This window comes from Equus quagga, chromosome 12 (assembly GCF_021613505.1).
Source record: "Equus quagga isolate Etosha38 chromosome 12, UCLA_HA_Equagga_1.0, whole genome shotgun sequence".
In the NCBI taxonomy this organism is placed as follows: Eukaryota; Metazoa; Chordata; class Mammalia; order Perissodactyla; family Equidae; genus Equus; species Equus quagga.
The window spans coordinates 111209916-111235617 of record NC_060278.1 but is presented as its reverse complement, the minus strand read 5'-3'; the positions used below and the strand labels follow the sequence as shown (position 1 = coordinate 111235617).

At 62.5% G+C, this 25702-nt stretch overlaps 1 protein-coding gene across 1 annotated transcript in view; it reads left to right on the top strand.

The window, feature by feature from the left end:
• The first annotated feature begins 94 nt into the window (after positions 1–94).
• KCNQ2 (potassium voltage-gated channel subfamily Q member 2) overlaps positions 95–25702 on the top strand; it is a 57202-nt gene continuing 31594 nt past the window's right edge. Inside the window, exons 1-6 of the mRNA XM_046679613.1 lie at positions 95–390; positions 18700–18790; positions 19730–19856; positions 20228–20403; positions 21381–21506; positions 24851–24961. Coding sequence (XP_046535569.1) covers positions 95–390; positions 18700–18790; positions 19730–19856; positions 20228–20403; positions 21381–21506; positions 24851–24961 — 927 coding nt within the window. The remainder of the gene's footprint in view (positions 391–18699; positions 18791–19729; positions 19857–20227; positions 20404–21380; positions 21507–24850; positions 24962–25702) is intronic.

Below are 25702 nucleotides of genomic sequence, written 5' to 3'. Positions count from 1 at the left end.
CGGCTCCCGGGCCGGGGGCCTGGGCTCGGGCCCGCGCCGCCCCCCGCGCGCCGCCTCCGCTGAGCCCGCGCCCGCCCGGGCGCCGCCCGGCACCATGGTGCAGAAGTCGCGCAACGGCGGCGTGTACCCCGGCCCGAGCGGGGAGAAGAAGCTCAAGGTGGGCTTCGTGGGGCTGGACCCCGGCGCGCCCGACTCCACCCGGGACGGCGCTCTGCTCATCGCCGGCTCCGAGGCCCCCAAACGCGGCAGCATCTTGAGCAAGCCGCGCGCGGGGGGCGCGGGCGCCGGGAAGCCCCCCAAGCGCAACGCCTTCTACCGCAAGCTGCAGAATTTCCTTTACAACGTGCTGGAGCGGCCGCGCGGCTGGGCGTTCATCTACCACGCCTACGTGTGAGTGCCCACCCGCGGGCGGCTGCGCGGGGGTCGCGGGGCACGGCCGGGTACCCGATCGGCCGTGAAGGCCCGCGGGCGCGCAGCTGCGGGCGATGAGGGGTCCCTGTGTGTATGTCCGAGCGCCCGCGTCGGTCACACCGTCTGCCTGGGGTCCGAGTCGGAGGACTGCGTCCTCTGGCTAAAGCGAAGGGCGGAGGTTGGAGAGTGATTTCGGAGAGATCGGGCAGAAGGGAGTTCTGGGGTCCGGGAGTTCAGGTCGTGGCGGGGGCGCCCGTTCCCCTCCCCCGCCGGCGGCCTGGCTGGGTTGCATCAGCCCCTCCCCCGCAGGATGGGGAGATGTGCGGGCGCCCCAGCCTCCCCTCCTCAGCCCGAGAGGCCCCTCCCCAAGGCCGCTGCATCGAACAAAGGGCCGGCCAGGGAGGAGGGCGGCGCTGCCGGTCCTGCCACTGGATCTGGACCCCTGTAGTTTGGGCTCCCCCAAGGAAGGGGAGACTTCCTACCCTTCCCCTTCTCTCCAAGCCACTCACTCTCCATCTGGGCTGAGCTTCTGGGTTGCTGAAATGGGGGAGGGTCCTAATGTTTCTCCCCTCCCCCAGCCTCAGCTGAGGGCAGTGATGTTCTGCCCGTGGTGCCTGCACCCATCCCTGGCTGCCTTCGTGCCCCCGCTCTCCCCTCCACCCAGCACAACAGCCCTGACCCCTCTCTGCAGCTGCTAGCTGGAGGAGCAGGTGTGTGCGTGGTGCCCCTGGTGCACGTTCTGGGCTCTGGACTCCCTCCCTATCAGAGGGGACACCCAGGAGGAGGGGTGCCACGGTCCTGGGCCCACCAGCCCTGGCTCTAGAAGGGGCTGTTGGTCTCCCTAGGCCTGGTGTTCCCAGAACTCCTGGTCCCTGGGGAAGGGCAGTGGCCTTGGCCTGGTGGTGTGTGCACATGGGTATTTGTGTGGGTATTTGTGCAGAGTCGTGTGTGTGCGTGTGCATGTGCAGCCTCTGAGCATACAGGCGCTCTCTCCCATTCCAGCTAGACCGGGACCAGGACTCGGCCATTTTGTATGAAAGAGGCATTTTGGGATGGGCATGAGGGGCGGATTCTGGGAAACCGTCTCTGACCAAGGACCTACCTGGATGGAGGGACATGTGTGCCCTGAGTGTGCCCGTGTGCCATGAGTGTGCGCTCTGGACGGACCCTCCGTGGGATGAGGGAGAAGACCCCGGGAGGGAAATGCCAGGCTGCTGGCGGGGAGGGTGTCCTGAGGGGAGATCACAGCCCGGGGGGGGGGGGGCCCTGGGCCCTGTCCCCAGCCTCAGCGCTGAGCCACTCTGGGAGTCCCGAGAGGCAGGGGCTTCCCTGGCGCGGTGAGAGTCACCCCTACCCGCCCCAGAGGGACGGCTCTGGCTCTTCCAGGGCAGGAGTGCTCTTAGAGCTGTTTGTGCTTGGAAGAACCCCGTGTCTCCTCACCAGTGGCCCCCTACCCCCGCCTCCCTCCCCCCTGGCTGGGGGATGAGGGGGCTCCCAGGGGGGCTGGCTCTGGTCAGCCAGGTCCTGGCCTCAGGTGACCTCTGGTACGTGGACAGAGTCTGCCCCTCAGTCCAGTGGCTGGGCCCCCTAGTCTGACCCGTAGTGTGCCTGCCAGAGGGTTCTGTGCTTTGGGCACGAATGTCCCCTGGCTGGCAGCATTTCCCTGGGGTCCCCGCTGTGTGGCCCCGTCCCAGCCCTGAGTGGCCTTTCCCTGCCTGGGCCTGAAGTGCTCAGCCCTCTGTGCCTCCTGCCTCCTGAAGCTGCAGTGTCCAGCCCGGGAAGCAGAGTTTGGGGAGCCCCGGTATGGCTGCTGCTCTGGCGGGTACGGGGTCTGTGCCATCTCCACCTTGGAGACCCCTGAGTCAGGACAGGCGGGCCACAGCGTGGAACCTTAGAGGTGTCGCCCCAGCCCTTCAGCCTGCTAAGGATCCTCCACCCAGGGCACGGGGCTTCCGTGAGCACCCTTAGCCCTCAGCTCACCAGCTGAGGGGCTCAAACTTGGGGAAGGCAGCCCCACTAGCAGGCGGGTCTCTTCCGGGGAGTGGGGTACGCAGGAGGGGGCAATGGTTAAGAGCAGGGTCTGTGGCCACTGTTGGGTTAGGCACGTGAGCCTCGTCACAGGAGCTCTGCAGGCCTCAGTTTCCCATCAGGAAGGTGTGCACAGCTGCTCCTTGCCCCCAGAGCGTTGTGCACATGAACTTGTGGGCATCTGCTCCCCCAGGGCTGGCCAGGGGGCTCTCCCCGAAGGTGACACTTCTCCAAGCTGCTGACGTTGCTCATCGCCTTTCCCCCAGGTCCCCAGCAAAACTCTCCTTGGGGCCTGGCCCCACCCTGACTCGGGGGGCCTTTCCTGCCTCTGTGCTGGGCTCCTTCCCGAGGCCTGCATTTCCAGAGGGCTTGGCCGCCCCTGTGCATGGACTGGCCCATGTTTGTGCATCATTTTGTTTGTCGATTCATTAATTAAATGAAGTTGAGGCCGCTTCTCCCCTCTGGGTGCTGAGTTGGGCCTGGGGAAGCCGGCAGGGGGCAGGGACAAGGCCCTGGGGCTGGCAGGCCTGCTGCTGCAGCCCATCCTGGCTGGAAACGAATCCTCGGGTCTGGGGCTGCCCTGAGCCCTCCTGGACCACCTTTCTTCTACTTGTTGCCGCCAAAGCCTGGCTTCTGGAAGGCGGAGGTGTGCCAGCCCCTCTGGGTGTCCCTGCGGATCCTGGAGGCAGCTGCTGTCAGAGGGGAGGGAGGCGGTCTCCCTGTGGCCCCCGGGCTTGGTGGGCATCAGATCAGGTGCCCCCTGCCCTCTGTGGGAAGGGCCTTCTCTGCAGATGTGCCTCTGGGCGTGGAGCCATGGCCATCACCCCCTCAGCCTGTGAGCGGCTCCAGAAGCACTTCTGGAGACAGGGGGCTTCCCTGAGTCAGGAGGGATCTGAGACCAGCCGAGATGTGGGCCCGCCTGGGCAGAAACAGCTCGGACCCGCTCCTCCCAACCCTGAGCTGGGAGGGTCCCTTCCTTTGCCCGCAGGTGGATGGAGAGCAGCCCTGGTGGGCAGACCACACTCTGCATGGCTGCTCACCCAGGCTGGGCGGGCAGCTCCGGGTGGTGCGTGGACCCAGGGAGGAGCCGCCTGGGGCCTGGATGGGTTTCTGGGTGGGCAGGCTGAGTTTGGACGGCTCCCACCGGTGCTGTCAGCAGTGGGTGGGGCCTGTGGCGAGGAGCTGGGCCGAGTGGGGTGAGGAAGGAGTGCAGCTGAGCCGCAGGCAACTGTGTAGACCCTCCCCACCGCTGCCTACCCTCACAGCTCGGGCAGGGCTCAGGGTTCAGAGGTCTGTGTGACCCTAGAGCAGAAGTCTCTGTGCATGAGAGGATTTTCTAGGTACGAGGTCTAGAGTTTCCACGAGATTCTCAGAGGGGGTGTGAGCCGCAGAAAAGACCCCAAACCGCCATTGCAGGGATGTGTCTGGGCAAAGGGGGCTGGTGGGGTTGCTTGTCTGCCTCAGGGAAGCCTGTGGGGGGAGTCCTTTGAGAGCCTGGGTGAGAGGTATCAGCCCACCCCTGTGCTGGATGGGAGCCAGAGTTACTCCATCACGGGGACATCTCTTCTGCGTGATCTCTGCTGCTCAAGGCAGGAGTGGGAAAGGGAAGTGCACTTAGCATGCACCTGCTGTGTGCTGGTCTCCGTGTTTCCCGCTTGAGCCGGTGAGAGGCTCGTGTTGCCTTGTTTTCGCTGGTGGGGTTGAGTGAGCTCCAGAGTTGTCCTCTCCAGCCAGAACGGGGTCTCTGTGGGGGCTGGGGGTGCAGCTGCTTGACCTCTCCAGCGTCTGAGAGCTGCTCTGAGTTGCCAGGATGAGGCTGCGTTTGGAAGAGGCCTGACTGAAAATGCCGTGAGGTGGGGGTGGGGTGGGGGTGGGTGGCAGGGCCCGCTGACAGCCTCGCTTTGTGAGTTGTTTTCTCTCCAGCTGGGCCAGCCAGCCCTCGGTCCTCGGTCCTCGGGCAGCATCCAGTGCGCCTTCAGAGACCTCAATGTTCTGGGGCTTGTGGCTGGGGCTGCAGCCCGGCCTTGTTTCCTGTTTCACAGCAGGGGGCTGGGGTCCAGGGCCTTAGGGCCCTGCTACAGTCCCTGTGGCCTCAGATAACCCAGGTGGGGTCATGCTTTCAGTCACCCACAGGCCGGCTGCCGCCCCCTCTCTCCGCCCTGGTCTGCCTGCCTTTGAGGGGCAAGTGCGGCTGGGGGAAGTGCCCACAGTCCCATCTCTGGAGGTTTCTGGGGAGGCTGGGGTCTGAATGGCCATATTCTCCACTTCTTCTAAGCCCTGGACCTCCCGACAGTCCTGAGGAGGATGTTCTCTGATTGAAGAGGCGGGAAATCTTACAGAAATTTCACAAAAGGTGAAAAGGCCAGGGGTGGGGGGGGCTGTGGTTTCCAGGGAAACACGGGCTCATCAGACTTATCCTCAGGCCTCCGGGCAGGACTTCTCACCCCCACCAGACAACTTAAAGTGAAATTACTCTGTGACAACGAGCTCCTTCTTAATCACTCTGTCTCGTTACACTGTGGAGTAAATCTGCACGGACACTCTGTGTCTAGGTAGCGGGGGGAGGGGCGGTGGGGGGCATGCTTGGCCCTGACAGGTTCACGGACTGCAGCAGGGGACACCTCGGTCCTATTAGAAATCGGTACAAGTCAGGGCTGGCCCCGGGGCCGAGTGGTTAAATTTGCGCGCTCTGCTTTGGTGGCCCAGGGTTTCACCAGTTTGGGTCCTGGGCACAGACATGGCATCGCTCATCAGGCCATGCTGAGGCAGCGGCCCACATGCTACAACTAGAAGAACCTACAACTAAAATATGCAGCCATGTACTGGGGGGCTTTGCGGAGAAGAAGGCAAAAAAAAAAAAAGGAAAAAGAAACACTAAGAAGAAAAATAGAAATTGGTACAAGTCAGATACTCAGACTGGTCTCGACGGAACGTCAGGAGGACTGGGCTCCGCTGGCTGGGCCTGCAGGGCCTTCGACGTGAGTGCTGCTGTGCGTGAGGGTCCTCGGAGCCCACCTCACAGTGGGAGGCCCCACTCCAGTTCTGAACATGCTCACACCCTGGAATGTTTCTGAAGAAGCCGGACACTTAGGCTGCGTCCAGGGGCGGGTTGAGGTTTTCCCAGTTTTTCTTCGTCCCGCAGGTTGCTAGTCTCTGCGCACCTGCCTGTCTGCCCTGCAGGCCCAGCACATCTGTGCATCGCAACAGGCAGCATGATATGCCACATCCCTGCTGGTTAGAGCTGCCGGGCTGGTCTCCCCTCTCCAGGACTTGGCATTCCCGACGCCCTGCAGAAGGAGTGGGGTCCAGAGTGCTGAGAGCCCCTGGGTGCATCGCGTGGAGGCCTGACCACAGGGTGTGGGGTTTGGGGAGGTGGAGACCATGCGGAGGATGCAAACTTCGTGCAGAAGGAGGGGTCAGACATGCAGCTCATATTCTGGGCCCCCAGAGCGTCCATGTGAGGTTGAGTGGGTGGCTCCGGCTGTGAAAGTCTCAGGACCGCAGGTGGCCCTGGGCTGGAGGCTGCTACCCCTTCGAGAGGCAATGCTTATGAGGGAAGTTGGTGTGTGTCCCATTTCTCGTTATTACCAACAGTGCTGCCGGAGTTTCCTGGCAGGTGGGTCATTTTAAATATTGGCGAGTCTAGAGGTGGGCTCCGTCCTCGGTGGAGATCGCGGTGTGTTGCTAGCCGACATCGCCTGGCTGCCCCACTGAGGCCGTGCGGCCGTGATTCCACCCTCGTTAGGTGTGTTCCTTGAATGGTTCGCTGCATGTGGTGTGAGTTTATGACCCATGAAGACAGTTCAGGGGGCACGTTTGGGACAGACAGTGAGTGGTGGGCACTGCGGGCTCTTGGGGCAGCCCGATGCCCATCTCCTTGTCTGTGACGTGGGTTGACTGCTCTGTGCCTACCTCCTGTGAATCATGCACACGGTGCTTCGTGCCTGTGACGTCCACGAAGCTTGTAGCCATCGTTGTTATGTCCCCATGACTGTGGGTCAGCAGAGGGAAAGACCTCGTCCTGAATGGAGAGTGGAGGGCCAGGTGGATGAAGGTCAGCTTGTCCTGGGCAACACCCTTGGCCATCTACCCCTCAGCCCGACCTTGGCAAGTTCTCACCCCCCTCGGCCAGTGGCTGGGCCTGGTGAGGAGGTCTGGGGCTGCAGTTAGTGAGGCCGCGCGTTTCAGCATGAGGCCCTGGTCTGACGCTTCAGACTCGCGCTTTGTGTTTATCCAGAATGTTGGCCATCTCCCTAAAGAGAGCTCGCTCTGCAGCTGCCCGGGTCCTGGGAGATGTTCACGTCTGAATGACACCCGTTCCCGGTATCCTGAGGCTACCAGCACGGAGACAAGACCAGTTTTGGCTTGAAAAACACCATTGCAGGCAGATTGTACCAATGGACCCCTAGACCGTACAGAACCCCCCCAGGGACACCAGGTTTGCACACAGCCTGCGTCCTGATGAGCCCTCCACTCTTCTCGTCTAAGTCGTCTGGTGACTTAGCTCCATGTGGGCCTCGGGGTCGAGCTCACCCTCAGATGCGGGACCCCGGAGCATGGGAGACTCTGGCCAAGCACGGCTGCTCTATCCTGCAAGGTGGGAGCTCCGCTGTGCTTTCTGACAACGCTTTGCTGACAGCTCCCACAGCCTCTCATAACGGCACCTCGTGTGTGGCGAGGCCCCGGCTGGCGCCCGAGGAGGAAGTGCGCCTTCCTGTGATGGCTGCGTGGCACCTGTCCAACCCGCCCGACAAAGCCAGAGTAGCTTAGTAGGATCTGAAGCAGGAGGAAGAGGAACGTGCAGCCTCAAGGTTGTCCCCAGAGAACGTCGTCTTCGTGCTGTGGGGAGGGTTTTGAGGAAGCAGCAGTGGTTTGGACGTGCCTCAGGTTTGCCCTGCCCCGGCCCCCTCCAGTGCCCAGCCTTCCTCAGTGCCGCTATGTGCTGACATGCTCTCTGCAGGGGCTGGTGGCAGAGCAGCGAACCCGCAGAACGAGTTTGTGGTCCTGAACTTGTTCTCGGCTAGGTGGGTGCACGCAGGAGAGTATCAATGGCAGAAATGACTGTTTCTAGAGCCTCTGTTCCTCATGTGAATTAAGATAGCCATGGCCCCAGGGTTGGAGGGGAGATCACTGAAGGCTGTTCAGCAAACGGGCTGGTCTGGAGTTAGGCAGAGGGAGGGTGGAGTTTCTGTTTGAAGCTGGGAGGGACCCTGCTTTTAATTCACCCAGAAGGATATAGGGCTGAAGCTCTTGAGGGTCCTGGTGCCCCTGGATGGAAGTGCTCTGGATGCACTGGGACCTGCATTCCAGACGCTCTGCTGGACCCAAGGCCTCACCGTGGGAGCTGTTGGGTCCGTGTGTCCAGAGGAATAAGGTGCTTCTAAAATGATTTGCCTTAGTTTGTGTAGTTTTCTCTGCAACCCATTCAAAGAGTCGTCTCGCTGGGTGTGCAAGGCTTGCTCGGCGCCAGGAGCCGTGGGGAGGGGGCTGGGGCCTTGTTGTGGGCAAGGAGGGGCCCCTCCTGGTGGTCACACCGAGGAGCACAGCCTGCAGGTCTGAATGCTGATTAAGGAGCCTCTTGTTTCTAAAGCAGCCCTCACCAGCCCTGCTGAGCCCCCTCACTGGCTGGGTGGCCCTTTTCCCGGTGGGAAAGCAGAGGGAGTGCCAGGAAAGGCAGGGACGCAGGTCCCATGCGGGGTCACAGTGTTGAAGGTAATGCTTCCGCCTGTAAAGCAGGCCTGGGCTCTCGTGGGGGTGGGATTCGGTCACAGTGTGTGTGGGGGGGTCTCTCAAAGGGGGTTTCCTAACCCTTGGACATGTGTTCCTGAGAGAACAGGTGCAAGTGCCCCGTCTCTGGGACAATGCACGTCGAGCGAAAGCAGGGATGGCGGCAAGATTCCTCAGGCGCTTCACACGCCTGTTGTCATCCTGCCCAGATGCTGAGGCGAGGGGCTCAGTAATGGACCCAAGGCCACGTGCTGGTCAGGGCCGCCAGGATTTGGGCCCGCAGGCTCTGAGCTGCAGGAGCCACGGCCTTCTCCACGTGTGCAGCGAGGAGACCGCAGGCTGGGGGAGGTAACCTGCCTATGAGGCCCTGGCTTCTCTCCGGCCGCCAGCTGCCCAGAGCCTCGGTTCCACTGCCCAGAGCAGCTGGGGCTGGCCAAAAGGAGGGGATGCCGGGCAAGCAGGACCCTCCTTTTCTGGCAGCTCCTTGAGAGGCCGTGATGGTTGGGGACTGTGGCCACTCCACTTGGGGAAGTGGGAGGGTGGGTGTGTTCCAGGCGGCCGGCCCGGAGTCTGACCTTCGTCTCCAGGACGTGCTCCAGAGTGGAGTGCGCTGGTCTCTACTAGTTACCTGGCTGGAGTAAAATTAGGTCTTTGATGTTTTTGGATTTCTCGGAATAATTTTGTAAATGTACCAAACAGCGTTTGTTCCAGAAAGTCTTAAATGGAGTCGTTGGAAACGCGGTGTCTCCAGAGATCCTTTATCATCTGTGACGGCGGCAGGTGGCCGCTCCCAGTGGGTGTACGGTGCCGAGTGAGCCCGGCCGGTGGGGAGAGTCCTTCCAGATTGTTCCTGGCTGTCTGCAGAGTGCGGCTGTCCCCTGCCCAGGCCTGTCCCGCCTCCCCTTCCCGTCTGGCCTGCTCCTTCTCCTCATGGAGCCTCGGTCTTGACCTAACTAGACAGCTTAGAACTTTTGAGTTTGCTTTCCCATTTAGGCTTGGAAAAAGTGTTTGAAGGTTCGTAGGAGGAAAAGACCAACTTTGGGATCTCAGGTTTTGGGGGAGGTGTTGAAAAGCTTCTGGAAGCACAGAAGCCCGTTCACCAGAAGGGGTGTGGAAGTGAGAGGAGCCAGGCGAGAGCTGGGCTGGTTGGCTCTGCTTCCTGGGCAGGGTCCTGCCCGGGCCCATCAGTGGACAGGTCACCACAGGAACCTGCTGGGTCCGTGGGGGTTTGGAAGTTTGTTCACTCCCAGAGACGGAGCCTCGGTGAGGGCTATGCTGGCAACACCGGTTGGTGTGTTCCAGCAGGAGGGCAGGGCCCGCTGGGTTTCACCCCGTGGCAGCACGGGAGGCAGAGCATTTCCTAGCTTCCCCCAGCACCGGGTGGGAGGCCGGCCAGCTGGGTTTCCCTGGGTGGGCAGGGGCGCTGGGCAGGGGCGCTGGCCGTGGTGCTGACTGTGAGCCCATCAGGCCAGGCCCATGGAGCGTGGGGGGCTTGGCCCACCACTGGCTGACGCTGGGGAAGGTGCCGGGCTGGGGGGGGGGGGGGGGGGGGGCGCCCCCCGCCAGCCCCCCCCGGGGGGGGGGGTGGGGGGGGGGGGGGGGGGGGGAGCGGAGACACAAGAGCAACACCACTCCTGCCTGCCACTTGCTTCCATCTCAGTGCTTGCCGGATTCTTTCCTCCCCACTTAGCATTCTTGCCAGCGTTTCCAAGACGGTCCTCTCCCACATGTGCCGTTTAATTATCCCAGAGCTGAATTAATATCGTGTGGATGGAAATCAAGTGTTCTGACCCAGACAGTGGGCAGACAGCGCTGCGCTGTCTGAGCGAGGGGGCCTCATAACACTTGGTTATGATGTGTTATCTTTTCTGATTACAAAAATAGTACATGTCCATCGTAGGAAATTGGGAAGGTGCTGAAAAGCATAGGAAGCACATTTGTCTTTCCTGGTTTATTTTCAAGCCCCTGTGCCCATCTCTGCATTTCTTAGACAAGATAAGATTCAGACTCTAATCCTTTTTGTGTTAATGGTGTGTTGTGGGATTTCCTTGTGGAATTAGATGTGCCTGCCTGTGGTGAGCGCTGGGCTTTGTCTGCTCGTAGGGGCTCCCAGTGCTCCCTGGGCCAGGAGACAAGGAGGCCCTGTCTCTGGCTCGCCCTCACCCTGTGCCCTCCTGGTCTCAGTGGCTTGGGGAAGAGATAACGGCCATGGGTGCTGGCCTGGAGAAGGGACCTGAGCGAGCACACGCCTGGTGGCCACCCCAGGGGTCAGGACCAGGGCCAGCCCGGGAGAGGGTGTGTTGAATCGAGGTCCTGCCTGTGGGTGAGCCCTCTGTCACTGGAGGTGTGCTACTGGAGGCTGAGAGAACACTCCCTAGTGACGGTTTTGGGGGACCAGTCTGCCAGAGTGTTGAGTGATGGGAGCCGGGTGGAGGGTCTTCAGAAAGAGTCTGGGGGAGACTGGCATCGGGGGGCAGCAGGGTCGGGAGGAGGGTCTGCGAGGGGCCCTGGGTCAGGAGAGCCATTGTTGGGGTGCCCTCAGCCCCTGTGATGGGGCTCCTGTGCCCACGAAGGGGACGAGGAATGCCACGGGGGGAGAATGTGGTCCAAGCTGAGCCCCTTGTTGAGGGAGAGAAGACCGCCTTCCCTACAGCTGACGTCTGCTCAGTGAATCACAGGCTGTGCTCCCTGCGTCCTGATCCCAGAGCCCGTGCCCACAGCAGCGCCACCCCTCCACCTCCCAAGACCGCGTGGGCTGCCACGGGCTGCGGCCAAGGGCGCAGCAGGTGGGGGATGTGAGACCCACAAGGACAGGAGTCAGCTGTGACTCAGGCCAGCTCCTCCGGCACAGGGGCGCTCAAAGGACCCCAGAGGTGCTGCAGTTGGGGGCACATGTGGCTGGGGAGCTTGGGATGGGCAGGCCTGGGGCGCCCAGAGTGATCCGGGGCTGGGGGGAGACCGAGGCTCACAAGACAGGGCCCAGTGTCAACCATGGAAGAAAACACATTCTGGAAGAGGAGCCCCCCAGCTCACTAAATCAGGAGTGAGTCTCTGCCCTCCCTGTGGGTGCAAACACGTGTGTGGATGTTCAAGCTTCACAGGACGAGGTTGGGGCCCGTTCTGCGCTGCCCCCGGCCTCGGAGCAGGTGTCCTTCCTCTGGTGACGGGGATGGGTTTCCAGCAGGGCTGGGACGTCTGGAGGGAACAGTGTGTGTGTGGGCGTTTGGCTCTCCCACCCAAATCTGTCCTGTCACAGAATGAAACTGAGGCACAGCTGGGGAGGGCACTGCCCGGCACAGAGCTGCCAATGGATGGGCAGATCAGGGGGTTTAGCCGCCGCTTCAGACCTCGACAACTGGCTTTGTTTCTTTTCTTTAATTGAGGTGAAACTCACAGAACACGCAGTTAGTTATTTTACAGTGAATGCGTCAGTGATGTTTGGTGTGTTCACAATGAGGGGTGACCACTGGCTCTCTCTAGTTTCAAAGCTTTTTTTTGGTGGGGAGGAAGATTCGCCCCGAGCTAACGTCTGTTACAGTCTTCCTCTGTTTTGTATGTGGGATGCCACCACAGCATGGCTTGTGAGCCATGTGTAGGTCCCTGCCTGGGATCCGAACCCGTGAACCCTGGGCTGCCAAAGTGGAGCGCATGAACTTAACCACTGTGCCTCCATGCCAGCCCCAGTCAAAGCTTTTCTGTCATCCGAGCCCTGTCAGCCCCTGTTTCCCCTCCGCCAGCCCCTGGGGCAGGTTTGCAGGTTCTGGACATTTCACGTAAGTGGGATCACGCAGTACGTGGGCTTTTGTGTTTGGGTTCTTTTTCTGAGTTTCGTGTTGTTAAGATTCGTGCAGGTTGTCACGTGACTCAGTGTACACTCCTTTTTAAGGCTGAATGATATTCCACCGTGTGGATGGGCCTGGTTATCTACCCATCATCTGCTGACGAGACTGGGCTGTCTCCACCTCGAGGCTGCTGTGCATGGCGCTGCTGTGGACACTCATGCACGAGCCTCTGTTTGGATGCATGCTGTCATTTCTCATGGAGTGTGGCCCTGTTTTTAATGAGCTTTGTTTGCCCCATCGTGGGCTCACATGTGGCAGGCCCCTGGGTGGCCATGCTCCTCCTGCTCTCAGGACCCACGTTGTGCCTCTGGATGCCCTCTGGGTCCCCCCAGGACACAGGTCTCCTGTCCAGGGCCCCTTCTTGACCCCTTGCTCTGGCCCATCTGGCAGTGTTTGGAAGCAGGGCAGGCTGTGCTGTCGAGTCTTGCTCTGGAGCTGGATCAGACCTCAGTGAGGGCAGTCTTGATCATCACCCATCAGGATATGTGGGCCACCCCATTTGCGGGTTCTGGCTGTGTACTTGGGGGGCCAGGTGAACAGAGTGGGCAAGGAGAGCGAGTGGGCCCTGCTCAGAGGACCCCAGCCCTGGGAGGAACAGGAGCCCCAGTAGAGTAAACTGGAGGGAGTTGGGGCCAGACAGACTCTCAGAGAAGGTGACATTGAAAATGAAACCTGGAGGACAAGGAGGTGGCGGCCCTGAGATGGACATGTGGGAAAGGAGACTTCCAGGCAGCAAGAGGAGGCTGTGTCAAGGCCCTGGGGCAGAGAGCTGGCTTGGGGAGGCTGAGAACAGGCAGGAGGGGAGTGGGTGCTCTCCCTGTGGTCATTGTGGAGAGGGGGTCAGAGGTGGCTGGAGTGGAGCACAGTCGGGGCACCTGGGATGGAAGAGCCGAGATCAAGTCTTAGCAGAGAGAAGGACACCCAGGAGGATCGCCTTGCGGGGGCCTTGAGCCTGGGCGGTTGCCGTCGTCTGTGTGAAAGATGTGGGTAGGAGGCGGAGGACACCCAGGAGGGCAGAGGTGGAGCCCGGTGTGGGCGTGGTAGGGACAGGTGTCACAGGTGCTGCCCTGGGATGTGGCTGGAGTAGGGCACCCAGGTCCTGTGCTGGGGTCCGTGTGGGCACAGGTGACGTGGAGAGCCACGTCTCCCGGATCGAGTGGGCGGCGTCTCGGGAAACGGCTTTCTCATGTGCTGAGCCAGCAGGTTTCCTGCCAAGGCCTGGAGTCCTGCCAGCCTCGGTCCCGTGGGGACAGCTCCTCCCCACAGCCCGCAGCTCCCGGAGCATCACCTCGGATGACTGCTCTTTCTGGGGGGCTGAGGTCTGCAGCAGGCAAAGCAGGAGCTGGGGGTCCCTGTGACCCTGGGCCTTCTGACGGGTGACTTGTTAGGGAGCGATGGCCAGGGACAGTAGGACCCCTGACGTCTACATCCCCCCTGCCCTGAAGAGAGCCCAGGGCCAAGGCTTCAGAGGGACACTGGCCACCCCAGGGTCACTGGCCAGCGGGGGGCATTGAGGAGTCCCCTGAGAGCACCATCTGCCCTGGGTGTTGGGAGAGGGTGGGCTGGACCGGGTGGGGTTGGTGTGAAAAGGCTGTGGGTGTGGAGCGGCCATCAGGGTCAGCTGGTGGAGGTAGCCAGAGTGGGGCCCAGGCCAAGGCTGTTTGTGGAGGCCTCAAATGCCGAGTCAGGAGCTGGGCCTTCTGGGGGTCTGGGGCAGCCTGAGCTGTGGCCTTCACTGAGCACTTGCTGTAGAGATGCATCCTGAGTGCCCTCACCCTGTGGCCCTCGCCTCAGGGGGTGCTGCCGAGCACCTGTCATTCTCCGATGCGCGGGCTCAGCCAGGGGCCCGGCTGACGAGGGGGTGCTGGGGGTGGGCCGCTTGGCTTCAGGAGAGGGATCTGCGAGCAGCCGTCCCACGGGGGCAGCCTCCTCCTGCCCCCTTGGCCCCTGGCAGATGGCGCAGGGATTTCTCACGTCTGGTTTGCGCCTGGAGCCGCCGTCAGCTGCCCGGCCTTTCCGTCGCACCCAGACATTGGAAGTGACAGTGGGTGCTGGAGGCAGAGCAGTTTATTAGGGGAGAAATTAAATTCCAGGCTGCAGTGCCAGCGCAGTCCTAATGGACGAGGCAGGTGGGTGGTTCCCGGGGGAGCCCGGCCGCGGGTCTGGACCAGAGGGACCTGCTTTGGCCTCACGCTGACTGCTCACCCACCCCTGGCCCCGCTGGGCTCCCCCAGGTCCCCCTGGCCCCCAGGGAGGCCCAGGCTTATTGCAAGGGATGTTACTCTTGGGAGAGGGGGTTTCTGCGGGGGATGCCCGGGACCCCTCCGTGGAAGGGGGTGCTCAGCCAGGGCCTCCGCCTTCCCATCTGTACAGTGGGCGAGAGCATCTTCCTGCCTTGAGGGTCGTCGGGGACCTGGCACGTGGTAGACACGCTCCCGCCGCCTCCCTGCTCTCCCTGAGAGCAGCCGCAGGGCTGGGGCTGAGCACGCGAGGCGCTGAGGGCACGACTTGCCTTCCCCGCCCCCGCCATTCGCTTGTTCAATGTTCATTTCATTAAATATGCAAAACGGGATTAATAACCCAGGGATCTCCTGAGTCAGGCTTCGGAGGCAGCGAGGGAGTCTGGGCCTTGATCGACTGCGTGGGGCTCTGTCCCCGCCTGCGCCCTGGAGCCCTCCTTGTAGCCCCCCACCAGCAAAGACAAGTGGGGAACGAGGCGGCAGCGTCATCGATGTTTCTCCAGAAAAGAAATATTCCTGCAGTCAGATGGCGGAGGGGTGCGGGGGGAGAGACGAAGAAGAGGGGCCCCTCCTTGGAGGCGGGGACACCCTTCCAAAGAGCGGGGAGCAGGCAGGTGCACACCCATGCACACACCTGCAGGGGCACGCGTGCATCCCGGGACCCGCCGTGTGGCTGTGGGCTGCCCACTGTGAGGGGTGTCGTCACCCCTTGAGTGGGAGCTCCTCTGGCCAGTGCCTGTGCCTCCACCACCCTCGGTCCCTCCCATCGCCTCCCGCCTGCCCTGGGACCCCTCCCTGCCCTGTCTCTCTGTACATCAGAGTCCCCTTGAGAGCCTCCTGTGCCTCTGCCTGTTTCAAAAGAGGGGTCCTGCTTCTGCTTGGAGCTCAAGCTGCGGCTCGGAAGTCCCTCCTGACATCTGGCTGTTGTCTCTCCTGCTGCTGGCTGAAGACGCTCTGTTTGCTGTGGGTCCTGGTGTGAGGGGTCAACCCCCCCCAAGGACACTTGTGAGCTGGGTGCTCTGGTAGGCTCGGAGCCTGGTGTCTGCTGGGGGCGTGGGTGGTTCTGGCTGGTGCTCACTCTCCAGGTGGCCTGTTTCCCCATGTTCAGGTGAACGCTGGCTGAGGTCCCTTCCCCTCGGCCCATCCTGGCCCTGGAATCTGGGGCTGGGGACCAGCTGCTGGAGGTGCATCTTATCTCCTTGGTAACCGGGGGAAGCGTGTGACGCTGAATTCATTATCATAATTGGCCCTGGGCTGCAGGAAAACCACCCCCTCCAGCAGAGGTGCCTTCATCCTTCCTCCTTTCTTTCCTTGCAGCCTGGATGGTGCCCAGGCTGCGGGGCACCAGAGCAGCCCTCAGGGCCCCGGGACCTTGGCCTGGTGTTGGAGAGACATGGCGGGGGTGGTGCTGGGCGTTCAGCCGAGGCTTTCAGCTGAGGGACAGGGCTCTGGCCTGTGGGGCGGGTGGAGCTCCTCAGGTGTCCCCTCTTGGGAGGAAGCAGACCCAGCCGACCCGGGCGAGTGGAGCAACGATTTCCAGGCTGAGTTTCTTCTCACGAGCCACCCGCATCCTTGGGCCCTGGGGGAATCAGCACTCTAAGTGCTCAGGGCGCCGCACAGGGCCCACGGTGGTGCTCTGGTGGTCCCCACGCACATGTCCCCAGTGCCTCTCCCGAAGGGGAGGAGAGGTTCCTTCTAGTTCACAGCTGTCAGCACCCGAGTCTGTTCAGGAGACAGAAGCTAGGATGCTGGGGACCACTGAGGCATGAAGGCCTGCAGGAAGGAAGGTGGGAGCCCCTGCCACACTCACGTGCTCGAGCGACTGCAGGAAGCTCCAGGTCTGCCCAGGGTCCCAGCATGAGTGTAGCCGGTGACCCCGCCATGGGCTGTGGGGCTGCAGGGGATTATCCCGTGTCGTCCTGGGGGAGGGTGGCACCTCAGGTCTGAGCTAGCCCCCTCCCCTGGCTCCCTGGGGCTGGGCCCCAGTGAAGTGTCCTCCGTCGCCGAGGATGCTGTGAGGGCAGAGCAGAGCCCCTACCAGCCTTGCCAAGCCTCAGTTTCCCCATCTCTGAGATGGACATGAGCATCGGATGTCTTGGGGGGCCGGGATGCCACTGTGCACTGGGCAGGGTGGTCGCAGGTCACCGAGGTGCCCGCAGACAGGAAGTGGCCAGGAGTGGATGTGTCTGCTCTGGTGTCCAGCTGTTGGAGTGGCCGAGGCATGGAGGGAATTAGCCACAGTCTGGGGGCGTCTCTCTCCTGCTGTGTCAGGCACCGTCCCTGGGCCTGGAGTGTGGCTGGCGTGTGGCTGGCGTGTGGGTGCCCTCTCGCCTGTGAGTCTGTCCTTGCGCTGGACGTGACAGGGAGCCACGCGCGGTGACCCCTCTCTCATTCGTCTTCCTCCTTGCCTGGGGGCTGTGCTGAGCCTCTTTTCCAGTGTCCGGCCTGTTGCCCCCCTGCGCCCCCACTTCCCGGTGCCATCTGTGGCCATCTCTTCCCAAAACTTCAAAAACAAGCGTGGCGCGGTTGCTGGCACTTTCTGAGGTGAGGCTGCTGGGGAGGGTTGGCACCCAGGGCAGCTTCTCTGAGTCTGCTGCCCTCTGCCCGCCGAGCGGGAACGTTCCCAGGGGCCGGCTGTGGGTTTGTCTCCTCCTGAATTGCTGGCATGGATGGATGTCCAGTCGCTGCCTGCTGGGAAGGGCTGCACATCCGTACAGCATGGCCAGGCCATTCCGGAATGTTCCGAGATGCCGGGCAGAGCCGCCCTCAGGAAGCAGGGCTAGAGGTGGTCACCTTGGGACCTGGGCCTTCTCTTTTTTACTTTAGAGGAAGTTTTTAAACTGCATGAGGAGCTGGCCTTCGTGGGTGCAGCGCACTCAGAGTCTCCCTAACGTGAGGATGACCCGTTCTCTGGTCGGCTCAGACTTGCCTCTACAGTCCTGGGACGAGCCATCCTCTCTCCCTCTGGGCCACCCGACTTGCTCTGCCTTCTCCTGTCTTGTCCGCTGTCTTGCCAACTGCTCTTCACCTTGCAGGACTGGTCCCTGTGGACACCTCCTCAGGGGAGCCCACTGGATTCTGTGTCTCCCCTGGGCTCCCTGCATCACCCGCTGAGCCGAGCTGGGTCTGGGTGCCCCCTGCGATGGGTGATGGTTTCAGTCTCTCCCACAGCCCAAGCCCCTAGGGTCCTGCCCGCAACCCTGGAGTCTCCGGGAGCTCCGTCCCTGCAGACCCACTGGGTGTAGACGCTCTTCCCCACTGAGTCAGGAGAAAATACCCCAGGAGGGAATTACGAATACAAGGCATATGAGATATCTGGACTTTTTTTTCCCCAGGGCTCAGTTAATTGAATAAATTGGCTAATGAGCAAAGGAAATTAATTGCGGTTTTGAAATGTGACCGTTTCTGTGCGTGCACTTTGTCTGTGCCGGCAGGCACTGTGCGCCTTTGTATCTGCCGTCAGCACCTCTGCTCAGGAGCTGGGAGCAGCTTGGGAGACGGGCCTCGCTCCTGGGAGGGGCTGGGTCACCCGTGGGGAGGGTCTGGGTGTTTCTGGGCCTCTTCGGCGTGTATGGGGCCGGGCTGCTGGACTTGCCCTGGGTCCCGCCGAGGCTCGGAGTCCCTGGTGCCAGGCGCTCTAGGTGCAGCCTGGGCTCCTGTGCTGCAGCACAGGCTGGGCTCCGGTCGGACCACGCAGCATTGGCCCTGATGTGTCTCAGCCCCCTCAATGGGGAGGCTGGTGGTCTCGACTCCTGGGGCTGGTGGAGCTGGGGCGATGGGGTGTCCAGGGCGGTGATGACACACAGGAGGGGCGTGGTGTGGGGCCCCATCCAGCTTCCTCACACCACGTGCTTTATGCTTCTCAGGAGCCCCGGACCCCTGTCCTCAGCCATCAGGGGCTGTGCTTCTGGAGACCCCACCCCCACCATGTTTGCTTTGGCCCGACCCTCTGGCTGGTGGGTCGGATGGGGCCTTAGCGTCCACGCTGGCTGCACAGTGGCTCCCTGTTACTGTTAGCTGGGCACTGCCGGGGCCTTCTGGGCAGCTGCACAGTGTGGCCAGCAGACGCAGGGGGGTGAGGTGCTGGGCCGATGCTGAGTGGGAGAGGGGAAGGTTTCTGCCTCTGTGTCTGGAAGGAGAGAATGTCCATTGGTCACCTTCCCTGGGGTTGGCTCATTTCTTGTTCTCGCAGCGTCCAGGAGGCCGGCTCTGCGCCGTCTTTACTCTGAGAGTTTGGGGCGCTTCCTCAAAGCACGAGCCTGGCAGGCGAGATTGGGGGTGGGTGTCCTGGAGGGCATTGGGCGGCCCCAGGCGTCACGCAGAGCCCTGGGGGGTCGGCTGCCGGCCTGTGCCCTCTGCTCTGCCCTGGTGGAGGGCATGAGGCTCTGCTTCCGCAGACGCAGCCCTGGGCCCGGCTCCCAGTGTCCTGCATCTTCTCCTCTGTCCTTCAGGTTCCTGCTGGTCTTCTCCTGCCTCGTGCTGTCCGTGTTCTCCACCATCAAAGAGTACGAGAAGAGCTCGGAGGGCGCGCTCTACATCCTGGTGAGCGCTGTGCACTGGTGGGGTGGGGAGGTGGTGGATGTGGTGGATGGCCCCCTGGCCCCCCTCCCAGCCCCAGCCCCCTGTGAGCCAGGCTGCCCCCCACAGGGACCCCCCCTTCCTCCTTGCACCCACCAGCCCTGATCGTCTGGCTCTAGCCTGGTGCCCTTTCCGGCCTCACCTTCTGACGTTGCTGGCGGTGCAGCATCCTCAGCCCCCACGTGCCCCTCCCCCAACACCCTCACTGGGCCTGGCCCCCCCCCCATGTTGTTACAGCACCTGGCGGCTCAGCCCCCATGCCCTATGCCTGTTCCCACCTCCCATTCTCTCTAGAGCCCGAGGGGAGGTGTGGGGTGTCCCCGGCAGATGTGGGCGCCAGGCGAGGGTTGTGAAGCTCAGCAACCCCGTGGTGGCAGAGGCGGGCGCCATGGCAACCACAGCACAATTTCTGTGTTGCTGTTGGTAATGGAGGGGTGGCCCCTCCAGGAGGCTGATCCCAAATCCAGAATGTACCCCTGGGGAGCCCCACCCCTCGCCCACCCTGACCTCTGTCCTGAGGCTGCCCCAGGCCTGGGGGAGCCTACACCTCCTTGTAGTTACCTGGGATTCTCCCTCAGCTCTGCCTTCTGTGCCCACCATACCAGCACCAGCTCACACAGGACAGGATGGGACCCCCACACCAACACCACCTCACACAGGACAGGATGGGACCCCCACACCAACACCAGCTCACACGGGACAGGATGGGACCCCCACACCAACACCAGCTCACACGGGACAGTATGGGACCCCCACACCAACACCAGCTCACATGGGACAGGTCGGGATCCCCACACCAACACCAGCTCACATAGGACGGGACGGGACCCCCACACCAACACCAGGCCAGTCCCCACTCCTGCCCCCGGCCGGGCGCTGGCTCAGATGCAGCCTCCCCTGCAGGAAATCGTGACCATCGTGGTGTTTGGCGTCGAGTACTTCGTTAGGATTTGGGCCGCGGGCTGCTGCTGCCGGTACCGCGGCTGGAGGGGGCGGCTCAAGTTTGCCCGGAAGCCCTTCTGTGTGATCGGTGAGGCTCGGGGGGTGTGTGTGGGGGGGGCCGGAGGGGCGTGCCGTGATAGACACAGGCCTTGGGAAGGAGCAGGCATCCGTTTTGGCCCGGGAGGCCGGGCGAGATCACAGGACCCACTCTTTCGGGAAGTTTCCTCCCACCTGTCCACTTGGCCTCAGAGCCCGTGGGGAACACAAGCTGAATGGAGCCTGCGCCCAGAGCAGGGCTGAGTGACAGTAGTGTCTGTCCCCACACCGGGTGTGCCACACACACTGCCCACCCATCCATCCTCCCGGAACCCTGGTCAGGGGGCCCCCCACCCCCATCTGCAGCCAGAGATGGAGGCGCGGAGGGGCCGGCCCCGCCTCGAGCTCCGCTGTGTCCCGCAGACATCATGGTGCTCATCGCCTCCATCGCCGTGCTGGCCGCCGGCTCCCAGGGCAACGTCTTTGCCACGTCGGCGCTCCGCAGCCTGCGCTTCCTGCAGATCCTGAGGATGATCCGCATGGACCGGCGCGGCGGCACCTGGAAGCTCCTGGGCTCAGTGGTCTATGCCCACAGCAAGGTGAGCTGGCGGGAGACGGCGTGAGGCCCAGTGCTGGGGTGAAGGGGCGACGGCCCGGCTGGATGCAGTCCAGGAGGGCTGGTCAGACAGGAGCCAGCTCCCCCTTCCTTCTGGGCATCTCTCCATGATGTGACGGCCTCGTCTCTTTTCAGAACAGCTTTTCTGCGTGGCCCAGTCCTTGTTGCTCCCCCGCCCCGGAGCCGGCTTGCTCTGTGGTCAGTGGGTGGGCTCAGATCAATACGCCCCGAGTCACCTGCCCGCTTGGGCTACGGCTTGAGGTGGCCGCTGACCATGGGACACATGGGGAGGCTGCAGTCCTGCATCCCATCCTGAGCCCCTCCCCATATTCCAGGGATCCCCCCCCACGAGGCCCAGACCCCACCCTGCCAGGCTGCACCATGAGGCCACCCCTCTCGTGGGTGGGTTTATTGGCCCAAATGGCGCCCCCACCACTGTCCTTCCTGTCTGAGCCCTGAGGCCGGGGCTTGGTTGGCAGGATGGGGCAAGTGTTGGTCCTCTGAGGTGCTGAGGTGCTGCCCCCGAAGGAAGGCATCCAGTCCAGGGGTCTCCCCCAGCCTCAGGGAGGTCAAGGTAGGAACTCAAGTCCCAAGATTCTTGGGCCTGAGGGCTGCCTGGGGACACTCCCAAACCTGAGCAGATGGGGCGTGCTGGCCATCCTCAGCCACCGTCCTCCCAAGTGTGAGGTGCACAGGTGCGGGGACCACCCAGGGCCGGGCTCGAGACCAGCTGCCCTGCCCCGCCCCCTGCTGCCTACCGCCCGCCGCCTGCCTGCCCCGAGCTTGAGCTCGGGCTGCACAGTGGGCAGCTGCTGGCCTGGGCTGCCGGGGCTCTGTGCACTCAGGAGGGGTGTCATGGACCTGGGGGCAGGCCTCCTTGGGCAGCAGGACCCTCGGTCCTCCTGCGGCAGAGTGGGCTGGATGCAGGCCAGGCGGCCGTGACGTGGCCTTCCCTTCCAGGAGCTGGTCACCGCCTGGTACATCGGCTTCCTCTGCCTCATCCTGGCCTCATTCCTGGTGTACTTGGCGGAGAAGGGCGAGAATGACCACTTTGACACCTACGCCGACGCTCTCTGGTGGGGCCTGGTGAGTCCCCGCCACTGGGGTCGTTGTCCTTCACTGAGGATGTGCTTGCCTGCTGTGGCCTTCCTTGGGGGCCTTCCTCCTGCCCACTGTCCAGCCTCCTGCCCCAGGACGTGCCCCCTGAGCCTCAGAGCCTGAATAATAGACTCAACGGCTCTCTCTGGGGCCGCCTGCTGGCCACTCATGACCACGGTGCCATGTGGAGGTGGTGGTCCAGGCCGGATGGTGGCGGGGGATGTGCTGGCCTGTGTTTGGGAACAGAGAAGCCAGGCCCCCAGGGAGCCTGCACCCTACCATGGCCAGCCATCTTCTTTCCCGTTGACCATGTGTGTGTGACCCCTGTGCTGGAGGGGAGGGGGGCAGTCCTGCCCGTCACACTGAGGGACAGGAGAGTTTTGAAAAGGGAGACTGGACCCCCTGGCTTCCCCGGGCTTTCCTTCCTGGCTGCCCCCACCCAAGGTAGGTCTGGAGCCCTCCTTTGGTGGCCCGTGCTCACCTGGCCCCTTGAGGGCCCCTCTCCTCTCACCCAGGGCAGGAGGCCTTTTCTGAGAAATCCTGCCGGGCCACCCTCTGATGGGCCCTCCTGCTCCGTGTGGGGTGGCTGGCTGGGGAGCGTGCTCCTGCCTGGCAGAAGGCGCCTCGGCCCAGCTCTTCTTTGCCCGTTTCCGTGGATGCCGTGGGTGGCTGGAGCACCCCTCTTGCTGGGGGCCAGTGCTCAGCCTGGCAGGCACTTGGCCCGGTGTCGCGTGGAGGTCATGTGGAGGCAGATACTGCGTGCGAATCCAGTTGCTGGGAAAGGAGTGCGTAGCTTTTCCCGGCACTTGAGCCAGAATGCAATTTATTCGTAATTATTTTACTAATTGCGGGGAGGCCCAGAATCCGTGTCCTTCCGTCCGACCACGCGGGAAGCAGGGCACCCAGGAGCCTGGGGCACGGCGGGGGTGGGGCTGAGGCTGGGGGCACAGAGTGCGGTGCACTGGAGCCCGCGGTGCCTGCCCTGTGGTCCAGACAGTCGGGGCCCCTGCTGGTGAGGCGGCCGGCCCGCCCCAGACTTTTCATGGGCTGCAGCATCTTTAAAATTGAATTTAACTTTTTATTTAGGCATTTTATCAAAGTAACACTTGCACATATTTAAGCACGTGAATGGTACCTAAATGTTACGTGAAAATGCCGCTGTGCCCCCTCCCGCCCTCCGGGGCAGACGTGGTGACTCTTGTGGCTTTTCTGCGTGGTTTACCTCCGTGTTGCCAAATGCACACTCACACCGGCATTTCTCGGTTTAAACTCTGGACGTGGATTATTTGCTTTCTACTGGGATAGGATGAGATTTACCCCCTCCCCGTCTCATCGTTGTTGGACACCATCCTGCAGGAGGCCCCCTCTCTTCTGTGCTGCAGGCCTGCTCTGGTGTGTCCTCCGGGGGCCGTCGCCAGCGTCGGGGGAGTTCTCCCACGCACCTGCCTCTCAAGCCGGCCCCTTGAATGCCGGCCCCCCGAATGCCGGCCCCCAGCTTCCCGTCTCTTGGATCGGCCCTCCTTTTGGTGGAGGACACTGCGGGCTTTCCGAGGGAGAAATTTTTGAGACCTGCAGGTCTGACATTGTCCCAATTCCACGCCCTCCTGGACGCGGGGCCCTGAGGGCGGCGCGGCTCTCGGCGTGCGGCTGTTCCCTCTGACACTCCGCCCCGGTGCTCTCCCGGGACGTGGCCTCAGCAGCAGCCTCTGCTCCGTGCCCGGGTGCCGGGTGCTCTGAGGGGCTTTGAGTCTGCGGCCGCAGGTCGTCCAGTTCCGACAATTAAAGACGGCTGTTTCTCAGGTCACCCCTCCCTCCTTCCATCCTGTGGGCGGCTCCCGGTGCCTCTGATTAGACGGACGGACCTGGGATTCGTCCTCTCGGTTTTCTCAGTTTTCTCATCTTTTTTGTCTAACTCCCAAGAGACTCCTCAACCTTATTTCTTGGTCTTTGATTTTAATTTCGTTTTCAAGATCGCTTTGTTTTACGGACACGATTTCTTCTATCTGTCCGAGGACACGGAGTTTTTCAAAAGTCCTCTGCTCCCTGCCAAGCTCTGGGGTCCTCACGCAGAGCAGGGCCGGCGTGGGGACCGCTGGGTGGGAGGAGTCTCTCTGTCCATCTCTCTGTGGACTTTCCCTCGGCTCCTCCCTGGACAGGGACTCGGCTGCGGGGACAGCGCCCGTGCCCCCGTGTCCCACCCCTCCTGCCGAGCCCCTGACCCGTCATCGTGGGTCCACCGCCCTCTGGCCACCCTGTTGCTCCTTCTCACAACCGTCTGGCAGGGGAGGGACCGGCGATCTTAAGTGTCTCACGTCCTTAAATAGGTTTAGTTGTGTTGGGAACAGTGGCACAGATGATCCTGCACGGGGTGGAGTGTCGACTGGGGTTTAACGGTGAGGGCCGGGCATCTCTCCTGCCTCGCCCGGCTCCCGGCTGCCCTTCCCCAAGCTTCCTGTGCCCAGCTTGCTGGAGCCTTTCCAGAACATTGCAATTTATTCAGACTTTCCTCAGACTACACAGTGTGCTTCAGGTGGGCTCCCTGCACGATTCCCAGAGTCTGGGGAGCAGACTGCCAGGGTGGACGGTGAGATGCCCTTGCGCCCAGCAGGCAGTCAGACCCCGTGGGCAGGTCTTGTGGGAGCTACCTGCAGACACGTCTGGGCCGGCCGCCCTTCTCATCACCCAGTGCCCCATCCATTCAGGTGCTGCTCTGCTCGCGTGCTCGGGCCTCCGTGTTGCAGGAGGAGCCTGCACTCCCGTGCATCCCGGGGGCCCCTTCCTCCCCGTCTCTCCCCTCCTGTCACCTCCTCGAGACCGCCTGGCCCCTCCCCCTCTTCTGGCCTCTGCTCGCGTGTCACCCTCTGAAGGCCCCCACGTGGCCCTGGCCCGTTTCTCTGGGCCCCGTCCCTGTTCCTGGTGGTGCCTCTCGGCACTGTCCCCTCTCTGGCTCCAGGCTCTTTCTGAGCTTCCTGGCTGTCTCGCCGGCCTCAAGCTCAGACCCAGAGTCAGTCTGTGGCCTCCGTCCTGGGTGAAGTGGCCCTGCTGGCCTCCTTGGCCCTCCCGAATGTGAAATGGGAGCAGAGCCTTCAAAGGACCCCACCCCCCGGCGTGTAGGAGAAAAGGAGAGATTGGGGGAAGTTTTGGTTTGGTTGTTACAGGGAATAAGGATGGCAGTGCTGCCCTGGCCTCGCTGGGACCCCATGGGGGAGGAAGTGGCCTCTGTGTCTGTCCAGCCTGCCCTGACAGGTGCGGATGGCCCTTGGCGTAAGCCCTCCGAGGGCTGAGGAGGAGCGTCCAGGCCTGGCCAAGTGACCAGGCTCGCTGTCCCGCAGATCACCCTGACCACCATTGGCTACGGGGACAAGTACCCTCAGACCTGGAACGGGAGGCTCCTGGCGGCCACATTCACCCTCATCGGTGTCTCCTTCTTTGCTCTTCCTGCGGTGAGTCTTGCTGCCCCTCTGGCCTTTGGTGGGGATGGGGTCTCGGGCTCCCTGAGTGATGGCAGGCTTCCCGGGGCACCGGTCCACTCAGGGGGATGTGAGACAGGAGCAGGAAGCCCTGCAGGGTCCACAGCCCCCAGGAGCCGGAGGTGGCAGCCGGAGTGCGTGGAGACACAATCCTGAGGCCAGGCGGGCTGCTCTGGCCCGGAGCTGGTTGCTTCCATAAGGCTCCACTGGAGCACGCCGAGTGTGCCTGAGCTGTGGCCTCTGACCTGGCATCTGTCGGTTGCTGTCACCTCCCTCCAGACTGATGGATTGGCCAGTAGGGTCCTTGTGACCCTTGTGACCAGGAGCAAATGCTGCGTGGTGACAGGGCTCCCTTGTCAGATCTCCAGGGACCCAGGAGCCCGTCTCCTGCAGAAGTGATGTGAGCTCTGTTAGTCATGCACCCACAGCGGGCAGGGCAGGGCGGTGGCAGAGAGGCTGTTCTCCCAGGCGGCCTCTTCGTCCTGGCCCTGCACTCGCTTCAACGTGGACAGATCATGGGGAAGGGTGATCTTTGGGCCCAGATGTGTTCAGTGTGAGCACTGCCCGCTTCTGCAAGCTGTCCTTTCCTTTACCCCAAACCCTGGTTTTTCCCCCAGCCTGTCACATGGTGATTAGGGACTGAGGAGGTGGGAAGGCAAGGAGGGGTAGGGGCCGTGGTCCCGGGACGTGGTCTGACCCTGGTGAACTGGGGGC